Source organism: Macrosteles quadrilineatus, unplaced genomic scaffold, assembly GCF_028750875.1.
Source record: "Macrosteles quadrilineatus isolate MER2022 unplaced genomic scaffold, UCM_ALF_1.0 Scaffold_6__1_contigs__length_79288215, whole genome shotgun sequence".
In the NCBI taxonomy this organism is placed as follows: domain Eukaryota; kingdom Metazoa; phylum Arthropoda; class Insecta; order Hemiptera; family Cicadellidae; genus Macrosteles; species Macrosteles quadrilineatus.
Genome location: NW_026542599.1, coordinates 69,873,757 through 69,895,465, shown reverse-complemented (window position 1 = coordinate 69,895,465; position 21,709 = coordinate 69,873,757). Strand labels below are relative to the sequence as shown.

Here is a 21,709-nt window from a genome sequence, read left to right as displayed (position 1 = left end):
TTACATCTGACAACTCATAGGTATATCAACTGAGACACCATCTGCAGTAGCTCATGAGACTTGGCCTCCAGCTGATCCTTCTGTACAGCCTGGTTGGCTTCCAGTTGTAACACTACCTCCCTGTAAACATACAAATGTTACATCTGACAACTCATAGGTATATCAACTGAGACACCATCTGCAGTAGCTCATGAGACTTGGCCTCCAGCTGATCCTTCTGTACAGCCTGGTTGGCTTCCAGTTGTAACACCACCTCCCTGTAAACATACAAATGTTACATCTGACATCTCATAGGTATATCAACTGAGACACCATCTGCAGTAGCTCATGAGACTTGGCCTCCAGCTGATCCTTCTGTACAGCCTGGTTGGCTTCCAGTTGTAACACCACCTCCCTGTAAACATACAAATGTTACATCTGACATCTCATAGGTATATCAACTGAGACACCATCTGCAGTAGCTCATGAGACTTGGCCTCCAGCTGATCCTTCTGTACAGCCTGGTTGGCTTCCAGTTGTAACACCACCTCCCTGTAAACATACAAATGTTACATCTGACAACTCATAGGTATATCAACTGAGACACCATCTGCAGTAGCTCATGAGACTTGGCCTCCAGCTGATCCTTCTGTACAGCCTGGTTGGCTTCCAGTTGTAACACTACCTCCCTGTAAACATACAAATGTTACATCTGACATCTCATAGGTATATCAACTGAGACACCATCTGCAGTAGCTCATGAGACTTGGCCTCCAGCTGATCCTTCTGTACAGCCTGGTTGGCTTCCAGTTGTAACACCACCTCCCTGTAAACATACAAATGTTACATCTGACATCTCATAGGTATATCAACTGAGACACCATCTGCAGTAGCTCATGAGACTTGGCCTCCAGCTGATCCTTCTGTACAGCCTGGTTGGCTTCCAGTTGTAACACCACCTCCCTGTAAACATACAAATGTTACATCTGACATCTCATAGGTATATCAACTGAGACACCATCTGCAGTAGCTCATGAGACTTGGCCTCCAGCTGATCCTTCTGTACAGCCTGGTTGGCCTCCAGTTGTAACACTACCTCCCTGTAAACATACAAATGTTACATATCATAGGTACATCAAATAAAGACCCCATATTGTTTCTGTAGACTCAAAGTTTTGGTAAGATAAAAATGTCCTCTTTAACTCACATATCAAAGATTAATAATTCTCAAGAACAGAACAGATTCTGAATAGCAATCTGCAAGTTTATAAGGTAAAATGCTCTAGAGATCGAGAATTTAATCACATGAATGAAGTTTTCTCGATAACAAAGAAGAAGTAGGAAGAAAGCAGGCTGGTAGCAGCAAGGAAAATTTTCTTCTCTGTATCAAAATTGCTAAGCTCCAAAAAACTTTCAAGAACAACCAAACTAAGAATGTACCACTCAATAATACTACCAGTTCTCCTTAATGCAAAAGAAAATTTAGTCCTCAGCAAAGATTCTGACAAAAAATTTATAGTTTTTGAAAACGGGAGTTTTAAGGAAAATATATGGCCAAATAAATGGAAATGGTGAATGGAGAATCCGAAGAAATCTATAACTAAGAACTCTGTACAAACATCCGGACAATAACCATCATTAAAAGTAGAAGATTGAGATGGGCAGGCTAATATGTGAGAATACCCGAAAATGCTCTTTTAAAGAAGTATTTGAGGGGAGGCCAGCAGGCACCAGACCACGAGGAAATCCAAGATTTAGATTGAAAAATACCTGAGAAGAATAGGAGTTACCTGGGAGCAAGCCGAGGAACGGGAAGAGTGGAAACACATTGTTGCGGAGCCTGAAAACCTACTTTGGCTTGAATGGCCTTACCGCGGTAAGGTAAGGTAAGGTAACTCATATAATATATATTTTAGCTAAAGTGACTGAATGATATTATCATTCAGTTACTTTAGCTAAAATTAAGATGTTTATCTCCTCCCCAACTACATTTTATACTCACTTGAGACGGGTATTTTCACTTTCCAATTCAGTCATTCTTTTCTCGGCCACTTCAAGACTGTTTTTCAGATTTTCTTGTAACTCCCCATGGCCTTCTATAGCAGTAATTTTATCCTTCATGGATTCCATCTGAAACACTTCTTATTGTAATAGCATGTAATGTAAGCAAAGGTGATTTACCATATTTGTTTATTTTAAAATATACCATAGCTTATATCGTTAGCTGGAATACTGTTGGAAAAATAAAATCACGTCATGAAACCAATCAAAAAACTTGATTGAACCGTGAATGCTTTAGTTTAATGAATGATTGACTGATATTGCATTAAGTACCTGGCCACGAGCATCCTCCAGTTGTTGTGACATGTCTGCTATGGTCTCCAGCGCTATAGTGTGCATCTGCTCCGTCTCTTTAAGCTTCTGCTGGGTCATCTTCAGCAGATCCTTGATGGGTATTAGCTCCTCCAGCTGTTCTTGCATTTCTTGCTGGAACCAGAAATCAACATCACAAACTTTAAGCGGTTGACACAAACTATTCATTTATCACTCATGAGGTTGGAAATGCTCTTTGAATGTCACATAATATTTTGGGCGTATCGTACAACTAGCCTGATTGGGTTTTTGGTATCAATCATCAATCCTGGTACAAGTAATAAGATCTTGTGCCTTTGACTTGAGCTAATTAGTTAGTTTTACCTTGAATACACCCATATTAGTTAGTAACATTCAAACATTCTTGCCACCTAGACTGATTGTATGAATATATGATAGGTTACATACCTTTACTCCTCTTCAGTCTGACTAAATATAAGACTGAAGATGGACAAACGTACACAACCCATCCTTGCGAAATTTAGCGCCAAACTGGTTCGTGCAATTAATGTGTCAAGTATAAATAGAGTTTGATATGCCACTGTGAATTATAATTTACATAATCTAAAATTAAAGATAACTAAGGGAGTGTAATGCATAAATACCTTTACTCGCTGAATTTCCACGGCAATCTGGTCAGCGCATGCCTTTTCTTTGAATTCATTTTCCTTCTTCAATTCTTCCGCAATTTGGAGTGTTCTCATATACTGGAAAAATATTTCAACTTAAATTGTGTTAATCTAAAGATGTGTACTTAGGTTTTTTTTACTAAAAGAAAGTTTTATGTTCAATTTCAAGCTGTATAGTTGTGAGCTGTTATTGTTATCATTTGTGGGTGGTAGCTAAGTTGTGTGCTGTAGTGAGAAGTGGGTTCAACACAATGTCCACTCACCTTATTCCTGTACTCGTCCAGTTGAGTCGCTTGATCCTCGATCAGTGATCTCATCTCCTCCATTTCCTCCTGTGAAGACTTGAACATCTGCTTGGCAATACTGGCTTGCTGCTCCAAATCCACGATTTGGTCTTTGAAAGATTGGATCTAGAGCAAAAGTTCCAAATTATACTTCAGTGGACAATTCGCCGTGTTCAAGATAGAGATGTCATAAATGTTGATAGTAAGTAAAGAGTGCAACGAACTTCTTCCACAGATAATTATGCAATAGGTTAAATGCACATTGAATGTAACGATTGCTGTGAAAACTATTGGTTAAAGTTTGAAACATGGAGCTTAAAATTATTTGTAGCTAATTTCACCAAAATGCTGGAGTCATTAAGCTGGAATCCTGCATGAACATCCCAGTAAAATGGCTTATATTTATAAAACCTTAGGTCTGTTCCCGAGTATTTTATCCATGGATGTAATCCCATACATGAGCAGTGGCTATGCGTATTATGTGAGCTGTCTTTATGATTTGAACTAATGTCCTACGGCTGTGTAATATTTTTGTAGTTTTTACTTACCCCCTCCTACACATACTTAAGTTAAGAAACTGACTTTTTACATTATTTCTAAACTGTTAGTTGCAATGAAAAAACTAAATGGTCTGTAAGTTTTGAAAAAAACAAATATATAAGAAAGATTTGGTGTGCCTCGCTGGACTTTAGTATCGTAGTAACTCAAACACTTTTAAGGGAAAGCAGACCAAACCCCTTAAATTTTGTGGATTTGCCTGGAATGAACACCGTCCAAAATCCAAGACGCTAACCACTAAGCAAGTAGTTACACAACCATTATCGAGCTACTTATGTTCTACATTCTAACTACTAGCGATTTACTTAAGTAAATACCTGTGAGAACTAAATCACAATAATCGTGTTACACTACAACTTTGTCAGATACGCAAGACATGTTGATTCTCACCTGATTCTTCTCCACCATCAGCGTGCTGTTGTCTTCCACCTCCTTCTGATGCATCATCTCCAGCTCCTGATGCAGGATTGTTATCTCGTCCAACTCCTTCCTCGACTTTTCCAACTCCACTCTCAAAGCAGCCACTTCTGCCACTTTGTTTTTGAAATCACTGTGCAGCCTTTGGTATTGCTCTCTTAGGTCTTTGAATTTAACATCTTTGTCTGATTCAAAAACAACGTCCTTCTCTTTGTCTTCATCGGTTTGCGTTCCAACTTGTGGTAGCTATAATGTGAAGATAAATTTTAATAGTTGAATTAGCCTCTATTGAGATTACAATAATGGTATAACTGATCAAAATAACAAGTTTTATCTTGTCCTACTAAAATTTAATTTGCCTATTAATATTTAACATCAAAATTCATTTACGGCTATTAAAAACCTTGGTATAATTTGTGTATAGTTTTCACAAATGATATTATGTACAAAACCAACACTTTAACATTGTGAATCAACAATAAAGTTCATTAAAAACTTGTGTAAGAGATTGAGTTTATGTAAAACTAGACTCCAATGGCTAGTATGTACACAATAAAAGTCCTATTTAACTGATATCCAGAAGCAGTGCTCGATTTGTTAAAATTGAGGTGCAGTAACTGTCACCTATTTAATATGATTAGTACCTATTAATGTACCTATTTATGTCAATATTTTCATCTTTCCGAAAGAGAGGTACCGGAACTCCGTTCCACCGTGTTCCCCCTCAAATCGAGCACTGTACAGAAGTATATACAGAAGTTCTTTATAGAGTGCAGTAGTGAGAAATCATAATTCAATTTCTCATCAATATACATCACTGTTACATTATGAGACTAAGCACCTGGGCTTACATTTTCTCAAGTTAACTCTAACCTGTTCTGAAAAATTCCTCACACCTCTTGGCTTTCCATAAAAATAACAACAGTACTTTACGACCTTTGGATAAATTCCTGACATTATATTGGCATTATTTCTAACCTACAATTTCTATAGCACATCTCTTATAAATCAACTGCAACTTCACTGTCCCTTCAATACCTACTAAATTAAGATTTACAATGCAGGCAAGTTAATAGTCCTCACCATCAATTTGCACGTTTTCCTAGGACTTGTTGGATAGCCCAGGTTCATCTTCTCCCTGTGAATGTTGTCCAGATCGTTGGCAATCGTCACAATGTCCCCACCCATCTTCATCAGCTCTTGTTCCTGCAGAAGAAAATCAAGCTCTAATTGCTATGGCGGTGCAACTAGGCTAACAAGGTTAACATCCAAAGTTAAATAATGGTATGTGGAAAGTCAGTCTTCAATTCAAAATTAATTCAATTCAAAACAATAACAAATTTTAATTAAAGGCAAAAAAATGTTTATAAGAATGTTCGTTTCTAAGAATTTTAAACTTCTAACACATAGTATTTGCCTTTAATTTGTTTTAATTCCTCAAGTTAACCATTGATGCAATGTACAATATCCCGCTAAGTATCATTTCTTTACACAAACCAAGGTCTGATTCTAATCAAAAAGTAACTCCAAGAACTAAGGCAAAAAATGGTAGGTTAAAAATTCTTTAATATGATAATTAACTTGATATTCCTCCATTTAAAGGAACTAAGTTTATCTGTCAAAATGATAAATACATTTTATTCTTTATTTTTACAGAAAAACTTAGTTACCGTACTCTCAATGCCTATTGTAAAAACAATCAATATATTTAGTACGGTTATTCTAGCTAGCTATTAGAGGGGGATTCTCAAAATAGATGCTCCACATTATGTTAAGCTAGGCCTATTTATTTTAAACTTCTCTAAATTGTATAAATATCACCAATAGATTTTCATATTGGCGCAGTATAAATTTATAATGTTTTTTTAGCTTATTAATCTTCCATCTCAAAAATCATTTATGAAACGTAAAGTTAATATATTTTTTAACAGTTACAATATAATAGCACAACTTGAGATTTAAGTTTCCTCCTAACCCCTATTTCTTTAAGTTAAAGTAATTAAGTACTTCCAGACTGAAGTGAGCTTTTTTACTAAATGTAATTGGAAATCAATTTTTTTAAACACACAGCACTAGTAGAACTATCAATTATTGAAACTTTTCAACCAATATGTTTTTGAAAAATTAAAGTAGGCTACAACTGCTAAGACTGGAATACAATTTTTTCCACCTTAGTGATGAAGGATTAAGTATAATCACAGATTTGTTTTCTTTGATAGATGACTGTGTCAAAATAGAGAAACACACTTTATTTTCCAATGTTTTGGCCTATATATGTTGTGCTATATTTGATGTGATTTGACCTCCTTTCACAGTTGATGTATCAAGTTAACAACTGTCCGGAAGTCAAAATCTCCCTGTAGATGACACTCTACAATACAACAGAAGTGTTTTGTCTATTTAGACACAGTCATCGTCTGAAGACCACAAGTCTACAATGTGTCCGTGCAAGTCTAATATCTACCAAATGAAAGATGGTACGTCTTAACAAATCATTTACTGGTGTCAGTGTACAAAGTGTTGTTGGTGTTACCGTCTCCTCTTACATGGACATACCAAGTCCTGCATGTTGGCTTCCGCTGGATGTCCCTTGTACTGCATGTAAAGATCCCTCTTGCACATCTTCACGCCTGGCACACTCGGCTACAACAAAGATACAATCATTATATTCATGTGTAAGTAGGATCGTCACAAAAAAACTGGGAAACTGGTGTTCCACTCTCGTAAAGGTAATGCTGATACATAGTCCTCCCTGACACTTGAAGGGTAGCAATTGCTACATTGGGGGTAAAGAGAGATAGAAAATGCAGGGTGAGAGGGAGGAGTGAAAGAAGTGACGGTAAGATAGGGAGGTGAGAATGAATGCTCTGCCCCGGATGTTCGCCGTTCCTAGAAGGATAGGTATAGCACACTACAACTGTTGGACCTGGAGGACTGGTCATCTGAGCTTGACTAAAAGCATTATCCAATGGAACGCTGACTTACAACACCCAAACAAAAAACAACGATATCAAAAGTAGAGTTAAGCAATTCCAGAGTAGATATTCATCAATTCATGTTGATGAAGGATTTAACAGAACACCTCTAAATCTCTAGAAATGTACCTTTTAATAAAGAGTTTTCTTTAAATGACACTTTTCAAAATCTTGGGTTTGAATCTACTGTAATATTCTTATTCTTGGTCACTCTAATTTATATAAAATAAGATAGCTTACCGTTTAAAAGTATTTTTTTAAAGCAGGATATGAAAGAGTCCCCTCTGGCGTAAGAAACACAAATAATAATTGCACAAACATGTTGTTTTTGTATAAGAATGGCTGCACAGTTTCTGTGTTTTATGTGGCAAAGAGATTCTATCGTAAAATAATCCTCAATCTAAATTTAGTTAATTGAATCCTCCAAGGCCATACTTAGATCTTTAAACACTAAATCAGCCAGTCACAAGCTACTCTGCTGTCAAGATAAAGAGCTAAGTTGTTCACCTGCGGAGGAGGCTGCACTCTGAGCCGTTGCTGCAACTCCTGGTTCTCCGCCGTCACTCTGCGGTTATCCATCTCCAGCACCATCATCCTCTGTCTCATACTGTCCAGAGTCTCCTGCATGTCTAGCAGTTGCTGCTGCTGCTGATGCCTTCAGAGCACAACAAATACAGATTAAAAAACAACCTCCCCATGATGCATATCACAGATATCCTAAGGTGTTTTCAACTGCAACAGCCACATTGTTATTAAGTTTAAGTTTTCAGTTTACAAAGTTTTAGAACTTCACGACCAGAAAAATATGTATACATCTGCTATTGCGGCCGGTGTCAAAGTCTTCGCCTACTGAGACTTTACTTCACAGCAAGCGTGAAACAACTGGCGATGAATTTCATCTGACAATGTTATGAATGCCAAGACCCACATTAGAACATTGAGATGTTTAAAGAGAAACTCTTTGCACCTGTTTTTTTTTTTTTTTTTTTTAGGAAATATTTCAGTTTACTCAGAATTGTTGATTAAGCTGGAATGTCCGATGTTGATGTGTAGCCAATGTGGTTGCAAGGATGCACTTAGCAAAGTACATAAACAGTTGTTATTTTCAGATGGGCCTTAGCTTAAAAAAATAATTCTTTTCTCCTTATTGTTGATATAAATTTGAAAGCTACTTTCAATTTGACAACTATGGTACTCTGCAATTAGAATTTTTGGCTCTAATAAATTGTGAAATATGTCTACTGGATATAAATCATGATTCAAAAATGTTTGAGTTCAGAACAGTTACTTTCAGGGTTCTTAAAGTATCTTATCATTCTCATCATACCAAAGCTGCCTTGTAAATTGTTAATCAATGTGGGATTTATTGTTACCAACAAAAGTTGTCATAATCTCAAGGTTTTTAATCACAGCTTACCATTTTAAAAATTGGATTCAACTCGACTGTGTTTACTAAAATCATAAAGATTTAAAAAACTAAAACCTAGAAAATGGAATTCTAAATAACCTTATTCTCTGAACTTCTGCGTTTTCTGCAGCTAGTCTCTGTTGGTTCATAAAACATTCATTCAGCTTTTCAATCTGAAAAAAAAAAATGAAAAGGATGGAAATATTAAACAAAAATGCATCAAATAGTTATATTATTTGATTATAAAATACACAACCTACAATTTTACTTAATAAAACTGTCAAGATTGCTAACTTTACTGATACCAAAACTTCATATTCTCAGGCTGGGGTTATTTCTTAATGAATTACAGAACCTAAACACTTTGAATTGGACATTTTTCTACTATTTCCTCAAATTTCATGTGTGCATTGAAAAATTGTTTAAAAAAAATGTGTTTATCCTTGTTCTTAGACAAATTCATAAACATTATTACAAAAGGTAAAATAAACATATCTATGGCTCAAAAAGTTAGGCAAACCCATCTAATTTTATTAAAAAAATTGTTCCTTTTTTGACAGGTTTTTTACTTGTTAAAAGTGTAGATATTAAATCATGACATCAGGTTCTTGTAAAGCGTGAATTGCCTTCACCTATGGTGATATTTATTTTCAAAGTGTTCTAGAAGTTTACAGGCATGACGTGTGCATGTGACGCTAAGGGCCGAATAATTGCTCCTTCGTCCCCTCTTCTGCACAAGGGGATTTTTCTCTTCATTGTGCCCCCAAACCTAAATACCTCTTGTGCCACATTTAAAAGAGGCCCTGGAAGTGTACAACGTCCCACAAAAGACTTTCACTCACACATTCGCCAGGTTTAGCCTTATCACTCCAGGGCTCCAGGTCCTTCTTCCGCAGAGGTTCACACACGATGATCCTGGGTACGTTGTCTCCTGTGTCTGCTCCACACACCACTAGCTTGGGCAACTTGTCCTCAATGTCTTTGAAAGGCACCACCTCCCCACTGGCCGGTACCTTGGGCTTCTCGGGCTCAGCCACCTGGCAGGAAAGGAGAAGGTAAGAATATAACAATGCATTATAACAACTATTAATAGAAGTATACTTCCCCTCCCCATCTAAAAGCTGTAGCCATAAAAAAAGGAAAACAGATGTAGCTGACCACCAACAGATTACTGTAAATTTATGTTGATTACTGATTTATGTCATATATTCAAACTTTTTAACCAATCCAATTTAAAATTATGTCTTATTGTAGACTTGTTATGTCCCACCTTCACATCCTAGGACGCTAGGTTCTAGCCCGGAACTGTTTTACTTTTACACATTACTTCAGGCTAGTCCTCAAGGCATTATTACATAGAAAAAATCCATTGGTGATTGGCGGGATTTCAACCCAGGACCTCAGGCTTTGGAGCCCGGACCTTTACCACTAGATCAGCTTGCTCCCCTCCTAATGCTGACTATAGCTTATTTTGTTACTGATTGTTCCATCTACATGAAATATATCTACTCTTCAGTATACGGAGTAATCAATTTACCTTTATTTACTGCATATATTCCCAGCACAAAAAGTTAGTTAGATTATGTATCAAAATACTTCTCAAATTCAAAAGTTTACCTGATATTGGTACATTTCTTGTGGTCCAGAGAGTTGTCTTAAGGGACTCAAACTTTTCCACTACCCTGGTTTTTGACACCAAAAGCTTGTCAACTACTCCTTAACGTTTAATTGTTAATCATTTAAATGTTGCCTTTTACTGATTACATTTTCACAACAAATCTGTCAACATTTACCATACCTTCTCCTTAGGCTTGCTAGGCATTGGAGGCCCAGACATCTTCATGTCCAGTTGAGACGTAGACACGTCAGCCATCCCCATCAGCTTCTCCAGGTTCCGAGTCATCTCTTCAAACTCTCCCAGCTTCTCTAGGAACTGAGCGTGGTAGGTCTTCAAGTTGGCGGTGTCTTCGTCAGTGGGATTTTTTTTCTAACGGCAAATCGATCAATTGATGAGCAAACAAAAAAATGTTCAAATAGTTTGTGCATTAACATTAAACCCAAATTACTGATGAAATAATAAATCTGCATAAAAATCTGAGCTTCACAATAGTCATTTATAAACAATTTTAAGATTGAAAAATTATTAAATGGATACCAATTGGAAAAGAACATAGGCCTACTGTATATTTATTTGATTTTAATAACTAAAACATTTAGTTATAGCGAATGTAACTACAAACTATGTTCCCAGGTAAAAAGTGAAGATTTTAAAAATGAACAAGGTAACATCTAAAAGTTGCCATGAATTAGAGCTCTGGCGTTCTTAAAATTTTCGTTATACATTCTTCAAATAGAAGATAATACCAGTAGTTTTAAAATTGTATAGACACACCTACAAAACACACTAAAATTTTGACACAATTTATGCAGCTATATTACTCTGAATAAGGATAATCTAAGGATAATCCGCTACAGGATAATCTATAGTCCTCGCCACCCTAAGTTGAGGCAGCCAAAGGCCTCACTAGACATACGTTGTGCGGCCTTGGGCTGCCTCAACTTAGGGTGGCGAGGACTATAGTTTTGTCACTCACCTCTTTATAAGCCTTGACTTTAGCCTGCAGATCCCCAATCAGTTTCGCCACTGTTGCTCTCTTCTCCTTGATTTCTCTGATCCTCTCTCGGACAAACGACTGCGTCTCTAACAGACTGCCTTTGCTGTCAAACAGCGGTTTAACTTCAGGCTTGTCGCTCTTCTGCTAATGAAAAATATGATAAAAATATTGTTAGATTGGTTTTAAATAAGGTTATGGATAAGTTATTTAAGTTTTAGAATCTACGAGTGCTTAGATCATTGTAGATAAATTTTGAAGCTTTTGGCAGACTTATCACTAGGCTATATAGGTTCATAATAAATTTTTTCTTTGTTTGAAGTACCGGGTTTTGGTAAAATTCCCAAAAAATCCCAGTCAAGACTTCCAGGTTCCCTCCACCATTGCTATTGTAGCCACTGATGCTTCTGATATCTTATATTGTTTATTCCATTTAAACTTCTATTGGTCATAAGCACAATTTAAAAAATAAGGTAGAGAAAAAAAAACTAAGGTGGGAAACCAACGTAGCACATAAGTAATGAAACTGTGTGCCACTTATTTATGATTCCCTAATATTAACCAAGAAGTTTTATTACCTTTTGTTTCTTTTCAATCTTATCTGCAGTATCATCAGTTTTTGGAGGGGATTTATCTGAAACAATAAGAATGATGTATTTTGCCATACATTCAATGCTCAGGTCAGAGATAAACTGTTTGTGTAAAATACAATGTGGTAGGTATCTAAGTAGCAAAGCAATAGAAAACATTCTTGAATTTTCCTTTACTTTGATCCATAAAACCATTTACTGGCGTTTGGCTGTTTACTTACGGGTCACCCTGTATTGTGCTAGAGGGAAAACTACCTTTTTAGTCCACCGGCCAACACATAATTCTTGGTTTTCTTTTACAACTCTTGCAGTGTACCGGTAATTCTGGGCCTTCTTAGAGATTATAATTTGCATACGTGTGCATTAAGTGTTGTTACGTTATTTTACAAAAGTGTCTGCCTTTGTTGCAACCGATTGGTTACTTTGTAAATACAATCCAGATGACAATACTGTTTTGACAAATACTTAATATGTTACAAAGAAACTATATTAAGTATGGTACAAGTGGTACAACAAGAATACTTTGATTACAGGAAGACAGCAGCTGCGTCCTGTTTTGAATAATCAAAAAGCTACTAACTTCACCCAGCAACCTTTTAGTTGCTATGCAAGTATGAGAGCACCAACCACTCGGCTAAACAGCTGCTTAAGGTGTGATTTTTCATAGTCTCCACCAGCTATTTTCTAATTTACCTTTAACTGAATCCTTTTTGGCTTCAGTCACAATTTCTTTCTTTGGTGGTTGTTTTTCTTCCTTAGGCGGTTGATTTTCTTCCTTAGGTGGTTGTTTTTCTTCCTTAGGTGGTTGTTCTTCCTTAGGTGGTTGTTCTTCCTTAGGTGGTTGTTTTTCTTCCTTTTCATCCTGATTTACTTCTTGTACCGGTGTTTCTTCTGCAGCTTTTTGTCCTTCGTCCTCTTTAGGTGGTTCCTCTTCCTTTACTTTTTGCTCTTCTTCTTTTACACCTTGGTCTTCTTTTACTCCAGCATCCGGTTTTTCTTCTGTAACAACAATGTTGTGTATTTAAGATTTGTAGAAACGAAAATCATAAACTCTATCATTCCTAGGCAGAATCAACATTTTGAAAACATATTGTTACAAATCAAAGTTGTGCAATATATAGTTTGTTGCCTATTAAACATTAAACTGAGATTTTGTCTAGAAAATGATCAACTAGAGCTTGCTGCTATACCAATTTAGTTAAATTAGCTCTCTGAATTTCTTCATCTCTACAGAGATTATTGTGTTGATGAAAAATGACATGCAATGATTTAGTAACTTATATATTGTTTTTTCTGCCAAAAATAGGTAAAAATTTATAAACAAATCAAATAGACAAAAGAGTTACACTTAGCACACAAAAACTGGCAGAACTGAGAAAACCATTATAATCCTGCTTTATAGTAGCATTTATCTATGGTATACTATGTGAATTTCTTATGTATTTATTCAACTAAGTCGCAAAACTCACCAGCTTTTTCAACCGGCTCTATTGGTTCTTCTCCTGGGACCTAGAAACGTTGGAAAAACTGTTAAATTTTTTTTTATCATTACAGCGTTATTTTTTTACATAAAACTCAATAGGTGTGATATCAAACCTGACAGTTTCATTCTATACAATACATGACAAGCCTAATTATTCTCCCTGTAATCTGTGACATTTTTAGGTAATTTTTATAAAAAACTCATGGTTTGGAAATTGTGTATGTTATGACCAATATGAATAATAATAGGGAATAGATTGTTTCATTTAGAGCTGGCAAAAGAGGAAGTGTATTGTGCATAAGAACTTTTCCTCACTTCTGTTGCTTTTGTAACTTGTACAGCAATCTCGATAATTACTTGCCGTTGGACTAATTTAATAATTCTAGATGTGTACGAATCAGTGTTTTGGTAGCTTTTCCCACAATCCCTAACATACATCATCATAATTGATAATAATATTTACCTGTGGGCTACTCAATCTTAAGTACCGGTACAAGTAATAGTTGTTTTCACCCTTAGTATCGTTTTGATTATCTCTAGTTGAGTTTTGATTATAAAATCACATACTGTATCATGGAGATGAACGTACATCACTAACAAATAAGTGAACCCGCTTTTATTTCAATCTATATTATGTAAGATGGAACCTGCCTCTCCTGACACTTCGTCTAACTGGGACTGGCACGGGCCTATAAGACGTTGGCCAGTTCCCAGGTAGTTGGAGGGTCCCATCTACAGGCAGGTTCCATCATACAAAGTAGCCGGTAGCCTTTAAGTTACCTGTAATGGAGCAGGCTCTACTTGGTCTGCCATGGTTACAAGGTTGACAATCGAGGAGCTCAATTTATGTTATGTCTGGAAATTTAAATAGAGTACATTATTAGTTAGACTACATTTTTATAAATAGGTACCCAATTAAATATTGGCAAATTCAGACGCAATTACAATTAACACAATAGCATTTGATGAATAAATGCAAAAAGGTCTGTTTTTGCGTGCAATATAAGCTTACAGTAGTCTACATTACATAAAAGGCTTAACTGTATCTTCTATAAGAGTATGGCCAAGTGAAAGTTTCACCTTCTTCATCCAAGTTAGACATTGTACAAATTTGAAAATAAACACTAGAACTTCTAGGTTTAGGCCTAACTTATTTTCTGGCGAACGGTTTGGATCTACGCGCTTTTAGGCCTGAGAGATACTTGCACCACATTTCAACCCTTCCTTGAGGTGGAACTTTCCACTTACATGCGCTCCAAAAAACCTTAAACCTCTCGAGTTCCATGGCCCAGACCCACACCGGGCCCATTTACTAAAGCGGTCCTGGGTAATAAGTTATACTACTGAAGTTATACTACTAATGTTATATTGCATTTTTTTGCCTTATCTATCAAAATTAGGTTTTTTAGGCTATTAGGCCTACTCGGTCCTATTTATAAGAATGTTGCAGGTTTTGAAGTTTTAGATGCAATTAAATGGGTTGTAGGTTATGAGAAAATGATAGATACAGAATTAAATACTTACAATAGCATATTTTGGTTAGACTGAATAAAATTGTATCCCTAAATACTCTAGGCCTATATAACTTAAATGATATAGCCTAGGCCTATAAGGCAAAATTTGCCTTATAATCCTTGAACTTACCAAAATTATAAATATAAAGAATAAGCTATTTCGTGTAAATAGTTAGGCCTAAGTTGTACTTGTATCTTTGACTGTGAATTGACATCACTTTGATTTGACCATCATTATGGGATAAATTTAGCACACATAAGTTAATTACTTAGCAGAATTGATAAAAAAACAATCTAGAGATAATTTAAGTTAAATTTATGAAACTAGGCCTACGTTTTTGTTCAGATCATGTTTAACTTATTTTACAAACCTAAAACAAAAATTACAAGACCTAGTTGGTTGGCACAAAATGTTCTGAAACAATCAAAATACAAAATTATGGTAGGTACCCACAAAAAGTTGAGGTTGGAAGAAAGAGTTTGATAATAAATAATAATGGTTTAGTATAACATAGATATGCATATAAATTTACATACCTGTAAATTTTAAACTGTGCAGTTAAATTTGTTTGTGTTATTCCTTACCCAAATGCATATCCCCAGGGGAAGGATAATGTTTATTTACACTTCATTCAACTGTGATAGTGATTTTGAATCGGGCTCATCTGACAATCCCATTGTTGAGGTTTTTGCTGTGTCTACATCTGTTGAATAAACTGCAAAGACTTACAAAAATTATTCTAATTTCAAGCACATTTTATCAGCAATGATTTTGATCAATTATAATCAATGGTGCCTGCAAACGATGCTAGAAATCGTGTGTGAATTTCAACTGGTAAAAGAAACGAATAAAATATAACTTAAGTTGGATTTTTTTTAGCTAGAAGCGGTCAAGGTGTGGTGGGATATCTTTGAAGATGAACCTTTTTGGCAGTAGTGCGATCATGTGTTCACACCTGTCAAATCTTGAGGTTAAATCAAAACAACAAACTGGCATATATTCGTGGAATTGAAAAATTAGTTAAAATATACTTTAAACTTGCTCTAGATTACTTTTATAAAAGTACTTTGGCAATTTAGAGAATATTTACTGTTAAAGAGATGAGATTCCTAAGAGACTTTCTATTTTGTTGACCCGGGACCCGGGTCAACAAATTCAATGTACGATACTTATAACGAAGGTATATATATCAACATGTATTCTACACGTATGTAAAGTTAACGATTAAAAAATATCGATCTATTTTACTAACAAAAAACCGCCGTAAATAACTAATTTTGATTTTGTTGACTCTATGGCGGTTTTTGTTAATAAAATAGATAAATATTTTTTAATCATCACCAAATTTTACATACGTGTAGAATACATGTTGACATGCCTTCGTTCCAAGTTTCAAGTAAATATACATTACAAGTGGTTGTTTTGCTAAATGTATTGAATTTGTTGACCCGGGTCAACAAAATTACAGCCACCGTTAAAAGGCGGCTGTGAACAAAATAGGGAGTCCCGATTCCTAATTCCAAATTAACTACCGGTAATGAATAAGCTGTTATTTAATCATTATTGTATCCAAATTTTAATTGTTGTTTGATTTGAAAATAGTTTTATAATTATTAGCAAATAGGTATTAAAATATTGAATTTTCTTGCATTTAATTCCAGTCATTATATTAATAGAATAATGTGGTTGCTGAGACTGGGATACAAAATAGCTGTTGGAACAAACTGTTAATGATGTGTTGCTAAAGCAATGTCTTTAAGACAGCTGTTGTTTTGTTTACTTTTGGTTACTATGGAAATACTTTGGATTGTTAACTGATAACTGAAAGAATACTAGAAAGAAAGTTAAACCCATTATTTAACTTATTTTACTTTATTAACTCAAACTTTGGGAAACTTTTTAAAAGCAGGTAAATCTGTAAACCACAATATATAACTTTAACTAACTGATCCACGGATATTCACAATATGATTTACGTTTAACTTCCCGCTTCCCGCTTCGAGCAAAAAAATCCAACTGTAACCAAAAAAACCAAAATAAACATAACCTTACTTCTTCTAATCTAACCTCAATCAAAGTAGTTTATAAATAAACATTTTTAATAATAAATATGCGTGATCGTTGATAAGTCTGGACCAAATATTTATTGACATTCAAAGTGATTTTTTTCTTTTTGTGAGAGTTTTAAGTTTCAAACGAAAAATGGATTCATCAGATGAAGATATACCTTCTTTGATTCCGGCTGAATTCAAACCTGTTCCAGTTACTATTATTACTGGATATCTAGGAGCGGGGAAAACTACCCTTTTAAATTACATCCTTAAAGAACAACACAACAAAAAAATAGCTGTCATTCTGAATGAATTTGGTGAAGGTAAGTTTTACTAACATAGGCTAGGCCTAGGCCTAGTTTAGAACAATCAAGACTAGGCCTACAATTTTAACGCGTAGGTCACTCATTGACAATTTGCTTAGTTTAAATGTCTTTAGCTTCATTCTTTTTGGAACATCAAATTTAACCTTTGTTACCTTTTCTATTGATGTTCGATGTCTTTTACATTGACGTTCAATGTTTCTACATCGATGTTCGATGTTTTATTGATAGTAGGTTAGGCCTACCGATGTTTTTGTTTAGCCTACATCGATGTTTTTGTAATGTTTTGGTGTGTATTGGGATAGGTATGATGTTTTGCATGAACTTAGTTAATGGAGAGTACAAAAAGCAGACGAAGAACTGAATAAAACACAGATGTTTTAGTCCCAAAATCATGGATGTTTTCGCAACGATGTCATCGGTACATTGATGGTTGGAACGTCGATGTTACCATTGATGGATAACCAATCGATGCTCATCCCTAACCCTTACCTACCTAAATTAGGGCTATTGCAATGAAGTAACCTAATAAGCCTCTTCAAGAAGAGTAACTTTTGCATTATGACCTATGATATTGGATAAGTTACATACAACAGTATGTAAAATAGTTAGGTTGAACCAGTTAACAGTCAATTGTCTGGGTAGGCCTACTGGAGCTTAGAGGTTATAATAGCCAACAGTAGTGCTTGTTTTCAACCTGAAGGTCGCTGGTTTGTTGACTTAATGCTAGATTATGTCCAAACTTTCTATGCAGGCAATGTCAATGGGTTGTCATAGTTAGCCAGGAAAAGGGACTCAACTATCCTCTCGATAGTAACCCTGTCCATGACGGAAGGTGGAGAGCGGGTTCCAAATTTCTTGGTTACAAGTTTGTAGTGAGTTACTTACTAACAATAGACCAAGATTTACACTGTTTCCTTACAAATACGTTGTAAAGCAAATTCCAATAGTGCAGAAACACTAATAAGCCTACCCAGACAGAGATAGATACTTTTATAAAGCTTAAGTTCAAATTTAATCAATTACCTACAGGCCTACCAAGTTTAGAGCAAAGCTGTCTTCACTTTGGCAACTTAATTTGACATCCATTTAATATGAGATTGACTAAATCATTTTGTAAACTTTCAGGAAGCGCTCTTGAAAAAAGCGTGTCCATAACCCAAGAAGGAGAGCTATTTGAAGAATGGCTGGAATTGAGAAACGGTTGTCTTTGCTGTTCAGTCAAGTAGGTTTTAGTTTTTGAATCAACATCTTGTAGTCAATGCCTTAGTACAGTGGTTTGTGATTTGTTTGCTTTAGAAGTTTTTACAAAAATCGATGTACAGTAGAGTCCCGCAAGTCAGTATTAAGCAATCAGTCATAGTACAACAAATCCTTGGTACGACTTGCGAATGATTTGACTTGAGCTGGCTTGAGTCCATGTTGAACCAAAACTCAAAAAATCATTAATTTTCTGAGCCAGGTGATGGCTGAGTTTGCGGGACTCTCCTGTATTATTAAATTTTGAACAAAATAAAGCTGCACTTACATCAGAGTTTGGTAGGCTTTAAAATGTTTGAGCGTTTGTCGGCCTCTGGTTTAGCTTATTCAACGACACAATCACTAACCAAAGATTTGACCATTTCTGTAAATAGTTCAGGTTAGTGTAAGAAAGGACCATGTAGCCTTACTTTGCCAGGTGAAATAAAGAATTTTGTATTTCATTAAATATAACTTTCTGTAAGTTACAGGAGGCTACCTCAAAATGTCACAACCTATCATTAAGTCAAACACCAAAAATTTCCCTCCGAAAATTACCTGGACAACAGCTGTAATTAAATTCCAGCTACATACAGTTTGAAAGCTAAACAAACAATTGATTATCGGTAACTATTTTGTAATAAAATGTACTATGACGTAAACAAAATACCCTCCTAAACGTCAGTTTTATTGTTTTTTCAGGGACAACGGAGTCAAAGCCATTGAAAATCTTATGGCAAAGCGAGGAAAGTTTGACTACATTCTACTAGAAACCACAGGATTGGCTGATCCCGGTAAGTAGGCCTGGTTTTCCATAGCATAAAATATATCATTAGTTACAATATTTCTTAATATAGATGAGTTTTCCAGGAAGTGGTTCTGCTGAAAGACCAAAATGAGAGGAAACATACTAACACATGTGAATTGGTGTCTATTTCTAAACTGTAGCCTAGTTATTGTGCCAGACAGAGGTCCTAACACATTTGTCTTTGAAACCAATTTAGATCACAGAATAACTACCGAGCCCAATCAAGGCACTTACGTCGCTAACACTGTGAAATATTTCCTCTTTTAAATGGCTCCTCTGTTACAGTTTTTAGTTTAAATTAGATGTCTGCAATGGCTGATTGTGTATTTCAACTTATCAAAGTTTTGTAACCATGACTAACTGTGGATGTTCTTCCAGGCCCAATTGCGACCATGTTTTGGCTGGATCAAGACCTTGGAAGTGACCTATACCTTGATGGTAAGTTGTAATTTTTGGGATCTCTTTCCTTTAGGTGAGTCGGTGACTCAGTCGGTAGTGTTAAGGACTTTGAGCCCTGGTCAGTGATTTTGTAGGTTCGGATCCTGGTATCTGCCACTACTTTTTATTAGTAGGCCTACAATTCTCCCTTGTACTTTACCGGCGTACCCCTTGCTTTGCTGAATACGTTCCACGCACAGGTCCGTAGCCTATGTGGACGGGCAAATGCAAGGTGAAGAAGCTGTTAATCTAAAAAAATAAGATTTTTGTAATTTCCTGTAAACACAGTGTTAATAAAACTTTGTGAATGTCATTCCAAAAAAGATATTTTCTTGCACGATAAGCATTTTTCACACTTAATGCTAGCCTCTTTGACAATGTTTATTCAATTTTTCTTGCCTACTGTATAAAAAATGCTTTATCATTGTAAAACAGTTGAAGAGAATTCAAACGTCAAGTAAGTAGTATAAATAAGATTTTTATTGTAAGTAATAGCCTAGATTTTAAAAGTCACACTAGTTACTAGTTACTAGTTACTAGTTTATTGTAGCCTACTTATTAACATTTTAAAAATAAATAAAATCTGATTTTCCTTAGTCTTCAAAATTGAGTGTATTAAATACCATAGACCTATCTCCTCAACTCCTACAACTAAGAGTGCTAACTTTATCTTTTCTATTGTAGGAATCATCACAGTGATCGACTGTAAAAACGGCTTGTCGGTAAGTTTGTTTCTTTTTTTACTAATTTGTTTTTTTGTTTAAAAAAAACGATGTTATACTATTACAATTTACAAATACATAATATATATATGTGTGTTAAGTTAGACTGAAAGTTTTTTTTGCCAGTAGCAAATAAAACTTTTTTTGTCATCAATTGTAGCATCATGTACCACTGTAATGTAATCTATCATCATACAAATCTAAATGATGACATTAATTCCGTGACCAGGACAAAAGCTAAATTACGTTCGGATCAAGTTAAGAAAATCTAACAGAAATGAGAATGATTCCTCATAAATTTCAATTTTTTAATAGCACACATTTTCTCGTATGTGCTGCTGTTCTTTAATGTGCATAACCTATATTTATAACAATGATCAGAAACAAGTCAAACATTGAATATGTTGCCCCAATTGTTGTAGATTGGATAAATAAACTCGAAATTATTTTGAACAGGAGAACCTGGAGGCAAGATGTTCCTTCTTAAAAATTAAATGTTTTGGTTTTGTTGATTTGCTAGCTCACTTTGGTAGCATTACAGACTACGATTCTAAGTTAGTAATGGTATGGTTTGCGTCTTGTTGCTGCCACTGTTAACCAGTTGGCTAAAAGTCCTGTATTTTCCCACCGTTTGCTTTGCTTAATGCGTTCATTGCTCAGGCAAGAAGGCTCATTTGGACAAGCCAATGCAGAGTTAAAAAAGGCAGACAAAAAATTCTTGTAGACATAGTTTCTTTGTCTGAAAATTTGTACCCCAAAGTCTACAGTTTGTATCTCTGAATCTGAATTCAACTCAAAGAAATACACTATTTCAATTTTATATGAAAAAAGTTTGTGTGATGTACATTTTGCTGATACCATACATAGGAACTCTATGTATCAATGTTACCGGACCTCATGCGGATACTCAAAAATCCAAATAATTGGATTTTTAAAGGAAAAAAAAACTGAAACTGGCTTTAGGCAGATGACTCATCGCTAACAAAACGACACTACAATAGACTTGCCCCATGATGGACATAATTGTTACACATTAAACTATATAACAAACTACCGCAAACCCAACTAAAAAACCCCACCCATGAACTATTTTCGAATTTGTAATTTATTTCTTCTTGAGAGGATTTAGATAATTTATCCAGATGATTACAGAGTGTGGTTAGTTTGGTTTGAGTTCTAAGGAATCAGCTGATTGTCACTCTTGTTTGCAATTAAGAAAGTCAATCATTCAATACAGGTGGTTTTACACTCGTTAAGTCGTCAGCCAATAATAGACTTGTCTGTTAAATACAGTGCTTAGTTTTT

General features: G+C 35.3%; 2 protein-coding genes across 3 annotated transcripts in view; one reads left to right on the top strand and one right to left on the bottom strand.

The window, feature by feature from the left end:
* Nucleotides 1-14: 14 nt before the first annotated feature.
* On the bottom strand, nt 15-15,449 carry LOC128997612 (myosin-11-like). Its single transcript, XM_054423251.1, has 25 exons — nt 15,360-15,449; nt 14,089-14,163; nt 13,295-13,334; nt 12,519-12,824; nt 11,814-11,869; nt 11,218-11,379; nt 10,422-10,610; nt 9,466-9,660; nt 8,723-8,796; nt 7,723-7,870; nt 6,797-6,883; nt 5,324-5,446; nt 4,214-4,486; nt 3,245-3,391; nt 2,958-3,059; nt 2,314-2,466; nt 1,982-2,109; nt 990-1,079; nt 853-942; nt 716-805; nt 579-668; nt 442-531; nt 305-394; nt 168-257; nt 15-120 (listed from the first exon to the last, which is right to left on the bottom strand). Exons 2-25 carry the CDS (start codon nt 14,119-14,121, stop codon nt 15-17), a joined length of 2,952 nt encoding a protein of 983 aa, XP_054279226.1. The 5' UTR covers nt 14,122-14,163; nt 15,360-15,449.
* Nucleotides 15,450-16,876: 1,427 nt separating this feature from the next.
* Nucleotides 16,877-21,709, top strand: part of LOC128996152 (zinc-regulated GTPase metalloprotein activator 1-like) — a 230,611-nt gene continuing 225,778 nt past the window's right edge. For both annotated transcript variants that reach the window (XM_054421289.1, XM_054421288.1), the window contains exons 1-5: nt 16,877-17,197; nt 18,326-18,422; nt 19,139-19,230; nt 19,623-19,682; nt 20,367-20,404. In XM_054421289.1, the coding sequence (XP_054277264.1) occupies nt 17,026-17,197; nt 18,326-18,422; nt 19,139-19,230; nt 19,623-19,682; nt 20,367-20,404 (459 nt within the window). In that variant the 5' untranslated portion in view covers nt 16,877-17,025. The remainder of the gene's footprint in view (nt 17,198-18,325; nt 18,423-19,138; nt 19,231-19,622; nt 19,683-20,366; nt 20,405-21,709) is intronic.

Excerpts from the sequence above, each read along its gene's own strand:
- LOC128997612 (XM_054423251.1), bottom strand. The coding sequence starts at position 14,121 with ATGGCAGACCAAGTAGAGCCTGCTCCATTACAG. Across the intron at positions 6,884-7,722 it reads GAGTGCAGCCTCCTCCGCAG|CCGAGTGTGCCAGGCGTGAA; the intron begins GTGAACAACTTA and ends TCTTTGTTGTAG. Across the intron at positions 395-441 it reads CTACTGCAGATGGTGTCTCA|GGAGGTGGTGTTACAACTGG; the intron begins GTTGATATACCT and ends GTATGTTTACAG.